The sequence below is a fragment of the Hippoglossus hippoglossus genome, chromosome 1 (assembly GCF_009819705.1).
Source record: "Hippoglossus hippoglossus isolate fHipHip1 chromosome 1, fHipHip1.pri, whole genome shotgun sequence".
Classification (NCBI taxonomy): domain Eukaryota; kingdom Metazoa; phylum Chordata; class Actinopteri; order Pleuronectiformes; family Pleuronectidae; genus Hippoglossus; species Hippoglossus hippoglossus.
In genome coordinates, this window is record NC_047151.1 from 8,880,444 (window position 1) to 8,894,680 (window position 14,237).

At 40.7% G+C, this 14,237-nt stretch overlaps 1 protein-coding gene across 1 annotated transcript; it reads left to right on the forward strand.

Annotated features, from left to right (window-relative positions):
• Positions 1-6,432: 6,432 nt before the first annotated feature.
• On the forward strand, positions 6,433-12,740 carry pycr1b (pyrroline-5-carboxylate reductase 1b). Its single transcript, XM_034583306.1, is given in 12 exon segments — positions 6,433-6,589; positions 7,147-7,240; positions 8,048-8,118; positions 8,313-8,492; positions 8,681-8,731; positions 8,733-8,789; positions 8,967-9,080; positions 9,708-9,800; positions 10,762-10,902; positions 10,904-10,926; positions 11,532-11,682; positions 11,684-12,740. Coding segments are annotated over 11 exon segments (975 nt in total). The 5' UTR covers positions 6,433-6,589; positions 7,147-7,173; the 3' UTR covers positions 11,711-12,740.
• The last annotated feature ends 1,497 nt before the right edge of the window (positions 12,741-14,237 follow it).

A 14,237-nucleotide genomic window follows, 5' to 3' on the forward strand; every position in this document is an offset into this window, starting at 1 on the left:
CAAGCAACTCCACACAGAAGACAAAATGAAAAACAAAAAAACTAACCTGGCTGAAGTGAGGATATGAGCATGAAAATTTGAAATGTCCAGCAGATCTGTCCAACATCACATGAAAAATTGCCCTTGTAGAATAAACATTGAAATTGTGTCCATGTGTTCAAGTGTGTGTCGTCACCGCATCCATCCCTTCACATTCACATTCACATTCATTACTGCCACCAGCTGGGCTGTGTTTACAGAAGCAACTACTGACATGTTGAAACACAGACAGTACACAGATATTTTAAAGTTGTGGTCATTCTTTCCTGAGTGAAATCGCAGAAACAATCCCCCTTTATCATTGTGTTTTTCTACCTCGTTCATCAGGCTATGATATTTTTCAAGAAGCCGTCACCTCACCCAGCTCTGAAACCTACCCCTGAAATAACCTTGCAGAAGGTGCATGATTGATACAGTTGGCTCACTGTGTGTCTTGTATATGCTTAATTAAGTTTTCATGGTTACTTTTTTCAATTCTACCAGGTTCAGGTTCGGGACACGAGTCTGGTCAATTTAAGTGCACGACCCAATGCATCATCAGACGAGTCCTCCATCATTCATTTGTGAGACAGTGTGACTTTCTATCCCATTATCCCTGCACCCTCTGTGGATGAAGAAGGAGAGACGGAGGCCTCTCTGGCTGCCACCAGAAATAAAACAGAGGAGGAGATCTGATCCACTCAGTCTATCTTTGTTCTCTTTCCCTCGATGACGATTTGTCTCCCTCTCTTTTTTAATTCAGTCCCCTCCTCCTCCTCCTGGTTCTCTCCATCCTCCACTCCTGTCAGCTTTGATCTCTGGTCATCTCTCTAATCCAGGATCAATGTGTTCTCCTGTCACGTCTCTGAGTGCTGTGGATGTATTATATTAAGTCCTTGGGAAGCCACTGTACCACAGCATACGTCTACCAAACCTGTCTCAGTGCTCAGCAGCAAATCCAACACCAGGTGGCTCCTCTCGTATCCAAATCTGTGTTAAGACCACAGAGGACGTCACTGAGCATGATTTCAACCATTGTCACAGTTTTAGTTAATTTTTAAGTAAATACACTACCATGAACATAGAGAAAGAGCAGATGAGCAGTGGTTTAGAAGTGGATTTGTGCAAACTGTTGTTGCAAAAATTAACTTTCTGCTGTTGACATAATGTTTTTTACTTCTTGTGTGTGTTTCTTGGTTTTGAAAACAAATGAATCCTCTGATAAATCCTGCTGAATTATTTCTGTTGGCAGAACGGACAGGCTGGGGGCAGCACCGGTCCTCCTGTGCTATTCTTCTGAGTGAATGATGTTCATGCCTTGAAGAGGGTCTCTGACTGAAAGCTTGCAAATTAAACTGATGTTTGCACAAATGCGAGTGTGCACAACCTTTTTTTCTCATTCACTTTGATTTCTTTAAGCTCCAGCTCCTCAGCCGTACCTGATACTGGATGAGGGGTGTGTTTTTTTCCTTACTCTTGTGTCTCACTAACATTTCAGCAGTGCGATTCGACAGAGCCCAGAGAAATCTACTGCTGAAAGAGGTGGACAGTGTTGCTACAGAGCAATCTGTAGCTCCATCAGGGCCTGTGCACTCCCTGCTCCTCTGCAGATCCCCATTTAGCAGCTGTTCCATGTCTGGCACTCGTTTTACTTCTCACTCCCTGTGGGCCTCTGTCTTAAACATAGCTGCGTTTCCACACACACACACCCACAGCCCACAGTGGATGAACTGACAGTGATGAGCTGCGACAGGTGTCCATCACAACCGTTCCCCTCCTGATTCTCCCGCTGGGGGGACGTGGGGGGACGGGGGACGGCTGGCTCTCTGTCCTGACTAATCTCTGATGGCACATGTTGCTGATGTCAGCTTCCCCTCACATCTCTTGACTCTTGCTTTGCCAAATGTTGTGTGAGACATCTCTGGTCCCAGAGGATTTGAATCAATGCCGGCTCTGCCGGGTTTGGCATCTTGTAAGAAGCGTCTGTACATAAAACAGTACTGGTGCTGATTTGAGTGTAACATTTAAAACGTTGGTTTGAATATTAAGGTTGATATATTTTTGATCTATTTCTGGATTTTGCTCAAACTGGTCTTTTGAATGTTTTTCTATGAGCTGGTTATGGACATTTTCATTTAATGTAATTTTACAGAGTTTGAGTAGAACTAAAGCAACAATTTCTTGCTTTTGAGTACTTTCTGTTTGCCTGTATCTTTTAAAGGTTAGTATTAAGGTGTCCGCTAGTGCCTGCATGGTGGCACAGGCACCCTGCCTACGGAGGGTTGAGTCCCCCTACAGCGGTCGCAGGTTTGGTTCCAACCTGGGCCTTTGCTGTGTGTCTTCTCCATGTTCAATCTTGTCCAGTCACAAAAGACATAATTTCAAACACTGGTATTTTGCAGAAAGCAAAAAAAAAATTGTTTTTCCCCACACACGTATATCCCATAATGCTCCATTGCCTATTCAATATGAAGCAGACACATTTCCATTAGAGGGTCAAAGTACAGAGATGAGCAGCCTGGCAACCTGATGGTACTTAGTTACCGTGTTGGTGGACACCAGTGAACCATCAGAAAGATGAGGAATCAACAAGTCTCCTCCTGTGACCTCCTGGTCAGAGTTCTGGCCTCCGCTACCTTCTGGTTCCCTCGACATGGCTGTGGAGTAAAGAACACTGTCAAGAAACGCTGTGTTCTTTGATTGATTTACTTCATTTCATCATCACTCTGTGCTGCACACCTGCCGAACTGAGGATAGAGATACAGAAGTATATGACTTAATCTACTGCTTCTCTCCGACTGCAGCGTCCTTTGGGATTTTCGATCTGCGCAATGTTGTGAGATGCTGTGGGAAATCCTTTATTAGTTTTGGCTTTGACATGACATTGAAGGCTGACACTACACTGGAAGCCGTAACTTATTTTCTGCCCTTTCTTTTGTATTCCGTCTTTGTCACTCTTGTCTCAGACTGCAGGCGGGAGACGTACAAACACTCGGGAGAGATTTTCTGTCTGTCTGGGATATTAAATATGCACATCTTCTCTCACTTCGCAAAACTGCTTTTTTTTCTCTCTCTTGGATTTTCTCGAGCACTTTCTCTCAGTCTTTCACACCAAGACACACAAACACAGCTCTGGGCTGTAATCACTGCCAGCAACAAATTGTTGTGAACGCTTCAGCAAGATCTGCCTGTCGCTGTGTGCCCAAAAGAAACAGAAGAAGAAAAAAAAAAAGAGCAAAACACAGATTTGTGAGTTCTGGTATTTTTTAATAAACCTCTCGGGGTTTTGTCAATTGTCAAAAAAAGAAAGAGAGGGAATGAGTGTTGTCACGCCTCAGCACCCATGCCCAAACTGAGTGATAGAACAGAGGCAGGCGGTGGTAAATTGACTGTGTGTATGTGTGTGTGTGCGTGTGTGTGTGTGTGGATGTGTGGGTGTGTGTGTAGGCAGAGCTGTAGGGATACATCACAGACATTTTCAGCTTGTTTGAGATTAGGTTTGAAGAACTGTTTTGTGGGTAATTACTCCACAAACCGAAGCAACATGGGAAAGGCTACAATGTGACGACACTAGCGTCATGTCCTTTGTGTCGTTTGGGGAAATTCAAAAGTTTATATTGACCCAAGGAGAAGTGGAAGATTTGCACTAACACATATCAAATGATTAACTCTGCCAAGGAGGTTATGTTTTCATCAGCGTTTGTTTGTTGGTCTGTGTGTTTCTCAACAGGATTTCGCAAAAACTACTTGAGGGATTACCACGAAACTTGCTGGAAATATGTCGTATGGATCAAAGAAAACCCCATTAAATTTGGTGCAGATCAGAATCAGGGAGCGGATTTAGGATTTTTTCGTTTTCACTTTCTTTAACATAGTGAACTATAGGGTTAGGGTTAGGGTCAGGGTTAGGGTCAGGGTTAGGGAGTCACTGATATTTCCTGACTTTCAATTTCTTGTTTGAGTCTAGCCCCTAAAACACTGGATGCTAAAATTCCCATAATGCAACATCTTTGATTCGATCTCCCTCTTCTGAACACCAACTTCTTCTTTCATTCTCCACACTTTGAACTGTCTGTAAACTTTCTGTAAAAGAATGAACTGAAATGAGCTTTCTGTAAAAGAAAAAAGTCTCAGGCTGGAGCTGAGATAAGCCAGAATAACCCCAACGACATCACAATGACATCAGGGTCCTTTTTGTCAGAATTTAACAGAAGAGATTACACCACCGTTTTCAGACTAATCCATCTGAATGACATCCTTGCTGTGCAGAGAATCAGCATTCACACCATTATAGAAGAAGATAAAATTGATGAATCATAGAATTCCACAATTAGAAATCCTGACAAAGACTCTGAGCAAAGTAAATGTTGATTTTAAGGTGTTTGCATCTACACCTGTAGAGAGATAACTGATGATATGTATCAATTTGTCAAGCTGGCGCTGCTGAAGCCCAACCTCAGGCCATGCATTCTGCTCTATATATAGACAGGAGGATATGCCATCCCTCCGGCAGTCCTGCAGCACTGTGAGAAAATAAATGGAATGTGGCCCCTCAGAGGAGACATGCAGGACCTATGCTGCAGTATAAATTTAGTCTGGCATGGCCGAGACACATGAAAGGAAGAGGCAGACAGAGACAAGAGGAGGGTCGCTCCCATTAAAACATGCAGAGGGCAGATTTTAGCATTAGAATGACAGTAGCAAGACGAGTCCAGGGCAAATTTTCAGAATATGCATTGAATTGCTCAGGGATAGGAGGCCAAACTGTATTCCAATGCCGTGGCTCATTAGTGTATCTGGGGTCCAAGTCTGCTTTATTTCACATTCTGTCAAATTTAGTACTAGTCTACAGTCTCCTGTTAGAATAACAATCCTTCATTCAAATTCAGGTTCTTCTGGTTTCATGAAATGTGTCCGTGATTCAGGTTTGAATCTCAATGTATTTGCATTCACAATGATCAGCAGTGAGCATGGACCTGGGTTATTCATGTGGATGATTTAGTTTGTAGGAATGTGAAAATGAAATATTATGTTTTTATCTGCAAAACCATGAAAAGAAAAGAATTCTGATGGATCACAAAAACTGCACCTGTACAATACTAATGTAAAAATTAATAAATACTAATATTGCGGCTGCATGTCTTTACATGATTTTACAAGACAAAACATACACCAACATTATATAAAGAGGTAAAATCTGAAACCCTATTATTACCCTATTATTCTGCACTTTTACATCATGTCATTGCGTCTTCATCAGGTAGTTCTCATAACACATAGTAAAGAAAATAATCCATTAAATATTCTGCACGTATTGTTTTCACTCAAGTAAATGATTAGAAAAGTATGATGATATCAAATATACTTAAAGTACTCATTGTGTAGAATTCCTCCTTTCAGAATGTGGTAATTAGCAGCTAGTATACCCTTTGATTATTATTGATTCATTAACTAAGTGTAGCTAATTAGAAATACTTTATAAACTGTTTGTTAGTTCAATTTGTAGCAATGTGTCATGTTTCATAAACTGATTGTGTGTTTTACATTTGCACGGAGTAAAAATGATTATACGCTCCTCGTAGTGGTCTATGGAAGTATAAATTAGCATCAAATGGAAATAATACTCCAAAACTGTACTCAGATATAATGATGTACAGTATTGAGTAAACATACTGAAAAAGATGGCCCACACAGTATTCGCACTTCACCTGATCCATCCCAGGTGTATCCCATAAAGGTTGTGCCCTAACATCTCTGATGGTGTATGATTGATTACCTGGTAGACTATTGATCAAAGGCTCATACTTTGAGTTACTCACGTGTACCATCTTGTGTTCACAGTGTTCAGAAAATCTTGCTGCATATGCCTTCATGTTTTATATCCTCATGATTTTGTGTATCTACACATATCATGTGAACGTAAAACGATAGACATTTGTATGTAATCAGTGTGTGTGTGTAGAAGATGATACTGTTTACAAATATTATAAGAGTTTAACAACTTCTAATAAATAATAATGATAAATGTATTATGATAATCATCAATATAGACTGATATGAACTTGTATATCATGATATAATATTTGAACACCTCTTCCTTGTATATAAGCACATTGCAGCCATGAGTTATGTGGTTTTAATAGTTGGATCAACAGGAGCTGGGAGTCTGCTGACTACAATAACCCAGTACAGGTCCGGTCAGCCCGTGTTGACTCAGTCAGATGTGGGTTGAATAGATGCTGTCAGTCTCAGACTTATCAACATGACCTACTTTACCATCTCTTCTGATTTGGCTGCATAAACCCGCACAACTGATGCAACCTGTAAGCCCCGCCCGGATCCCGTAATCTAGTTTCCCATTGGTCAGACGCTCAGGCTTCCCCTGCCATGATTGGCGTGTGTCGCTGCTCGTCTCAAGGTACGGAGCGCAGCAGGGAGAGAGGAAGCCACGTTGACACTGACCGGGAGTTTCATGGTGGTGTGTGTGTGTGTCTGTCCTCCGGAGGTAACGGTCACCTCGTCGGGTAACATCCGTGAACTCAGGCAGCTCCACTGAAACATCCAGAGAAAGGTAACGAGCACAGTGTCGTGGTAACGTGTCGCTTTTATCAGCTAGCACAGCGGCTAGCTAACAGAGCCGCTCGCCCAGGACAGGTGGACGTTAGCTAGCCAGATAATGCTACCATCAGAACAGCATCGAGCAGAGCTAGTTAGCATCTTGTAAAACAATAACAATGGGAAATCAGCACTGACACTTATCCCACAGTAATGTTGGATAATAAAAGTACAAACTCAGTTTCTCACTAGGATGGAAAACAAAGATTTGATGTCCTTAAGTGACATTTAATGGAGTTGGTTGACTCGCACTGAAACAAAGACTGAGTTTCCCATTAATGTAAAGCTGCCCACTGTAGAGCAGTGATTTCCACGATATCCCAGTTAAACCAGAGTTTCTGGGATGTTTCATCATCCTCCTCCACTCTCTCTGGACCTACTCCAGCATTTCCCTCCACATCACCAACGTCTGTGTGCTGTTAATCAGTCAGAACTGGATCCACACATAAGTCAGCTCATAAGTTTAGTCTACTGAAATGCATGGCTGTCACTAACAGCTTTTTTTATTTGCAGGACGGAGAGGCCACATCATCTGACAGCATGAGTGTTGGATTCATTGGAGCAGGCCAGCTGGCTCATGCCCTGGTGAAAGGGTTCACAGCTGCAGGTGAGGCCACTTTCTTTATTATGCAAGCTCCACCAGGCACTGACTGTTACATCACTGATGTGAAATCATAAGCCAACATCAGCCGTCTCTGACAAGGGGAACATCAGAGCCTGAGCAATATGGATTTATCAGGGCTTATGTCAATAGCTATATGGGGGGGAAACTTTTCTAATACCCATATATTTGCAGACACATACTTTTTTTTTAATTTGCCAATGAATGAGATTTTGGTTCAAACCCTTTTGGCAAAAAAATGTAACTGAGGCTTGATATTATAGTTTAACTATAAACTTCTATTATAAATAACTTAATATGAAAACAAACACAATTACATAGAATTGAATTAATAAAAATAAAAAAATATATTTTACATTAAAATGTAAACATAAGTTTGCATCTTTCCTACATAGTTTTTTCTGTAAGATAAGTATTATACATAAACACTGATATATCTGTGAAAGGCTCTTTTTGATTCAATTGACCAACTTATGAATCTGTCAGGCTCTAGAAAAAAAAGCAGTCGCATCTATACACTAATTATACAACAAGGCTGCACCCGTAGACCAGTGATTTCCAAATATATGTACTTCCACAATTCTGAAATAATGTTTATGATCTTACTAAACTTCCGTGTTATTTATTTTGACTTGTTTATTTACTTTATAGTCCTTTACCTGTTCCTTTCTCTTTTTTGACTATGAACTTTACTGCTGCAACATGTGAATTTTCCTGCTCGGGATCAGGAGACAGGTGTTGTTTCCCATCTCAGTTTACCTCCTCATTCCTCACTCTCCACTTCCTCTACAGGTGTGATTGCTACACAAAGGATTACAGCCAGCTCTCCAGATACAGACCTGCCAACGGTGTCAGGGCTGAGGGTGAGAGGACAAGTTTCTGCATGGCTGTAGGGTGCTGTCTGATAATGAAAAGTTGTGGTGTGCGATTGAGGGGCTTGTCTGAAAGGTTATAATTTGTGCATGTGGCTGTAATAACACCAGTTTATTTTCTCAGTGCCTTTCAACATCCTCTCACTTTCCCATCACCAATTCTCCCCAATGTTCTTCTTCTGCAGAAAATGGGGGTGAACATGACAACAAGCAACAAAGAGACCGTCAGTAAGAGCGATGTGCTCTTCCTGGCTGTGAAACCCCACATCATCCCCTTCGTTCTGGATGAGATCGGGCCAGACATCGAGGACCGTCACCTCATAGTGTCCTGTGCTGCAGGTGTCACCATCAGCTCCATAGAGAAGGTCGGCCTCCTTCACCATTTGTCTCTCTCTCGCTGCTCTGTAATCTGCTCAAGTTTCTTGGACACTCCACCCTTTTTGTTTTAGTTATTTTTTGGTGAAGTTGTTTGTCATTAATCCTGGAGTAGAAATAGTTTGACATCATGTCTGTTCTAAATACCTATTTTATACCCATTTTTGTAATTTAACAGAAACTGCTCAAGATCGTTCAAATCCTTAAAGTCATGAGGTGTATGACAAATTACTCCGGTGGTGGTGAAAGAGGGAGCTACAGTGTATGCCACTGGGACACATGCAGAGGTAACCGAGACTTCATAAAATTATTTATGAATGCATTAATAGGAAGGACTTATTTATTCAGTTTTTATTCAGTCTTTACTCAGACTATACTATATATGACATATGGAAATTTTGCCTGCACTTCAGATAAACTTAAAAGAGATTAAAAAAAATAAGCATTTTTCCTCCTCCTCTTAGGTTGAGGATAGCAAGTTACTGGAGCAGCTGATGTCCAGTGTAGGATTCTGCACCGAGGTGGAGGAGGACCTCATCGATGCCGTCACCGGGCTGAGTGGCAGTGGACCAGCCTATGTGAGTGACTCTTTTTTTTACACTGAGAGTCACTTATTTATACTAATGCAGGACTGATCTGATATGCTGCCGTTATTTATCTGTATTTTTATCTGTCTGGCTTCACAGCCAGTGCCTCAAGTAACAATTATTCATTTTCGTTATCTATCACTTCTTTAGATTCATTATTTTGTCTATAAGATGTCAATGTATTCAATTCATAATGAGAGAAGGAGAAGTGATCTTCATAACTCTAAGCATCAAATAATAATATTTTTTATTAACAAGTCACCTGTTGTTTGTATGGATTGATGTAGTTGATTTTTACCCTGCAGTAAATGCCAGGTGGTTGTGGAAAGTAAAATTATTGAGTGTCAGGTTTTATTCTGTTTTCAATATTATTTTTTTTTAATTGACATTGTGGAAATTTTGGGATGATGGTTGTTTAAAAGTAAATTTTATTGTTGTACTTAATATTATAAAGATTGAAAGGTAAGTAATCGGAAGCAAAGGAGCACAAGAACATAGGAATGACCCGGTTCTCCAATACATAAATTAAAACACTGATGAGTCAGACTTCTATGTTTTACATTTGGTGAAGATTGACACGGTTGTTGCTTTTAAAGAAAATCTGAATGTTTTTCACAGGCATTCACGGCCCTGGATGCTCTCGCAGACGGAGGAGTGAAGATGGGTCTGCCCAGGAGACTTGCTGTCAGACTTGGAGCTCAAGCCCTATTGGTTAGTGTGTGTGTGTGTGTGTGTGTGTGTGTGTGTGTGTGTGTGTGTGTGTGTGTGTGTGTGTGTGTGTGTGTGTGTGTGTGTGTGTGTGTTGTGTGTGTGTGTGTGTGTGTGTGTGTCAATATTTAACATTTATGAAGGGAATTAATGTTTTTTCAGTCAGGAATGTCTTTGTTGATTCAGGTGTTTGCATGAATATTTGTCTCATGAACAAGAATCCTAAGGAAATAAAAATAAATGTGGGAGCTTTCACTCCAAACAGCTGTGAGACTTTAGTTTGGAAGACCAACGGAGCTTAAAACCTACAAGCACACTCATGCTTATTTACACATTGTCACCAGAACAGTCTGTGGTTAATGATTAAATCTCTCTCTCTCTCTCTCTCTCTCTCTCTCTCTCTCTCTCTCTCTCTCTCTCTCTCTCTCTCTCTCTCTGGATTCCCTACAATTTAGTCTCCTTGAGTCGTGGCCATCTGTGTGTAGGATTGAATTGCTACTAAAAAATGAAGTAACTATAAATCAAAGCTTGCCCGTTATTCTGAATAGCCAAGATAAATAAAGAAGTCCTGACCTTAAAAATCAACTAGAATAGCACACTCTTTTTGTAATTGTGTCAGCTTCTTCAGACTCTGTATCCAGCTTCTCTCTGCATCTTTGGGAGCAGTATTTTCGGTTTGGCTTTCTTTCAGGTGTTACATATTGGAGATGAATGTTCTGAGAGTCTCCTCTTATTTGCACATTTGTCGGAAACATTTACAGAAGGCACTAGTAGTAAAGTCATGTTAGCACATTCTGCTACCATGTTGTCTGGTAAATCTTTACATTTTCTTAGATTCGATGGATTTGATTTCCTGGAGGAACGGTTATTCTACATTATGACAGAAGGATTTCTGCTGTTGAGGATGGATTCCTCAACAGAGTTTTCCTTCATACAAATCCTCATCTCCTGCGTTTCTTTTCAGGGAGCAGCGAAGATGTTACTGGACTCGGAGCAGCACCCTGGCCAGCTGAAGGACAACGTGTGCTCACCAGGGGGCGCCACCATCCATGCCCTGCACGTCCTGGAGAGCGGTGGCTTCCGTAGCCTCCTGATCAACGCAGTTGGAGGCTTCGTGCATCAGGACACGGTGAGACACTTGTAAAGGAAATGCATATCACACATGTACAACACCACCATCTCTTTGCTGCCTGGGTACTAGGATTTGCATAACCCCAGCAATTTTCAGTCCAGGTCAACACTTTCTGTCTACAGAGTGTCTACAGATTTTCTTTTTGCCAAATTGAACATCTTAGTAGTTAAGGACATTTTCAGCTTAAAGGAGCCAAAACTGAACTTTCTCACAAGTGACAAGTCATTGTATCATTGTTTTGCTCTTACTATGATAATTTTTTATTTTTGTATTCTGCTTTCAAGACCATGAAGAGCAGCTAAAATATACATTATTATATATATAATATATATTATATATATATATTATATATATATATATATATATATATATATATATATATATATATATAATAGCAATGCTATATTTCCTAATTACTTGATTTATTTCAAAGTTACACCATACAATACAATTCTCTTGATCCTGCTCCTATGTCACATAGGACTTTGGGCTGTTGGTATCTTCTTGCTTATCATTGATACAATTTAAGGAAACGTGATACACACCTTACAAACCTTCATGTGTACTGCACACCTGACGTGAGGCCTCTCTTCCTCTCACAGGGAGCTGCAGTACCTGGCAGACCAGGAGCTTATTTCTCCAGCAGCCATTAAGAAAACCACACTTGACAAGGTGCTCCAGCAGCCTGGAGTCGCAGTCAGCGGAGTGGCTAATGGGAACGGCAGGCCGGGGCTCAACCTGTTCAACAATCGCAACCCCTGGGGTCAAGAAGAAGAACTGAGTACACAGAGGGGCGGGCACAAACACACACACATACACACACGTATACATGTTACAGGATTAAGTGTACTATTTGTACACATGGAGTAAACAAACACATACTATTCAGCCATAGAATTAAAAAAAACAGACTCGGGACTGGTCTTGAAATCACATTCAAATTGCTTTGCCAAATAATTTATTCATACTTGAATGACTTTTGGACAGTGGACCTGATGGTGTCACCGCCAGTTTATACACAAGCACAAGTGTATTCTGGGTGCTCACAGTTACAGCCTTATGTCATGATTTAGGATTACGGTTTACAAACACACAAATCCAGATACACACTGAGGAGCAAAAGTGCATTTACAATTTGCTATCTGGGCAGTTGAACGATAATGACCCAGTGGGCCATCATGGGATCCTGGTATGCACCAGGCAGCAGATGGCTGCTGGGAAACATCAAGCCGTTAATGCCAATGTATGTCTTTTAATGTCTATCTTCGAAAAACATGAAGCTACAATGTTAATCATCATGTTTCTTTTTGTAGTTGGTGCAGTTATCTTTGTTAAGCCAACAGTATTATACTGTTAAAGACCGAATATGGGTTCATCAACCTTTTAACGCCTTTATTTTTCTTATTGTTTTTCTTATCGTATAACAACACTATGGTACTCATGGATAAAATACCTTCCCTGTGTTTTATAATTGGGATTTTTAGCACATTAGGAAAATTGTGCCTTCGACGCATAACTTTTTTCTCAAATATTAAGGTCATTCCAAACTTTAAACCTCTGATGTCAACAGTTTTCCTCGGATCCTTCTGTTATTTCATTTAAACCGCTTGCTGAAGAATATTTAAGTATGGTAATGAAAGCTAAAATCAGCCATCAATCCGTCCTAATGTGTATTTTGTATTGTTCTGTATATTTTTTATCCCCATCAATGTTAGATGTTATATGCTCATTGGTTCGGCATATCAACCGCTGAATTGGTGTGCCTGGCGGAAAGACGCTATTAAAGAAACTGTTGCTTACATTGTTCCTAAGCTGTTTGTCCAGGACTGAGTTCAATATGAGACCAATATTTACTCTTAAAGCCCTGCACCGACTCTACTGGGTTGCTTTCCAAACATGAAGTGTCCTCTTCCTTTTTACTGGCTCCACATGTTTTGTGTGGTACATTTGGTCCTATGTGGTTTAAGGTTCCTCTTGCACGAGAATGAACCAGATTGTTCTGTCAGTGAAGTCATTAAAATGCACCCTGGCCTGCAGATGGTGCTGTGTGATCATGGACCATTTGCACATGCTCATGAAGATCACATTACACTCAACACAGCTGCCAGTTCAGAGGGACTTAAAATTGACCCTGGCCTAACATCAAATATAACTACACCACGTCACTTATTGGTTCACAGCATTAACTATAGCGCTAGAGTTACATGTTTCCTTCTGTCCATCCAAAAACACTCCCACTGTCTTATTCTGTCTCCGCTGGTCGGTCACTGCCTCTTCACAAAATCTTAATTTTGTATATGTCATAAATAATAATGGTGAAGGTGTTTCTCCTCGCTGGCCTGGAGATGCATTGTGATTGGCTGTTCTAAGAGGAAGCCCAGTCCTATTTTAGAAGCTTTCCGTCAGCAGGACATATGACCAGTCTGTGTGCGAACATGAATTTCCCTCTGCTCTCCTTCCTTAGAGGTGTTCATGTCATTATTACTTAACCAGTTTAGAAACACGGGGGTGCTGTCAATGTCGAGATAACCTTTACGTAAAAGATGTGAATGAATAAAAGTACTTTGTTTAATGTCCTAAATATTATCAGGTAAATGCAGTTAAAGTCTCAAAAGCAGTTTTTCTGCACAGAAATGCCCCAGTGGTTAATATATTATTATATATGACATTATTAGATTGTGATATTAATACATGATTTTTAAAGTGTTGTAGCTGCTGCTCAATTAAACAACATGGGCAATTGAGAGGGGAAATTAGTGGAACTGTTAACAGATCTGAAACGTGACAAGCAGCCCTGAAGAGCCACTGCTTTTTTCAAAATGATCACAAGTCAAAATGGTTGCTTTCATTTTTGCATGCATTGATTTTATGAGCTATAACCATTTATTCATATGAACAAAATGTTATAATGGACAGCATGGCGCTGCAAGAAGGTTCCCAGTCTTTCTGTGTAGAGTTTTGATGTTCTCCTTGTGTCTGTGGGTTTTCTCCAGGTACTCAGGCTTCCTCCCCACTGTCCAAAACGTGCAGTTTGGGGTTATGTTAAATGGAGACTATAAATTGGCCGTAGGTGTGAATGGTTGTATGTTGGTCCTGCAATATGCTGGCGAACTGTCCTGGGTGTACCTTGCCTCTCGCCCACTATCTGGAATTTGTTCCAGCTCCTCCCTGCAACCCTCAATGGACAAGCACAATAGAGGATGGATGGATGAATTGGTAATCTGATCATTTCTAAAAGTAACTAATTCTCATGAATTAAGCCGAGTAAAAGCATTAATTGTAAATTGTATTTAAGCACAGTGTTTACC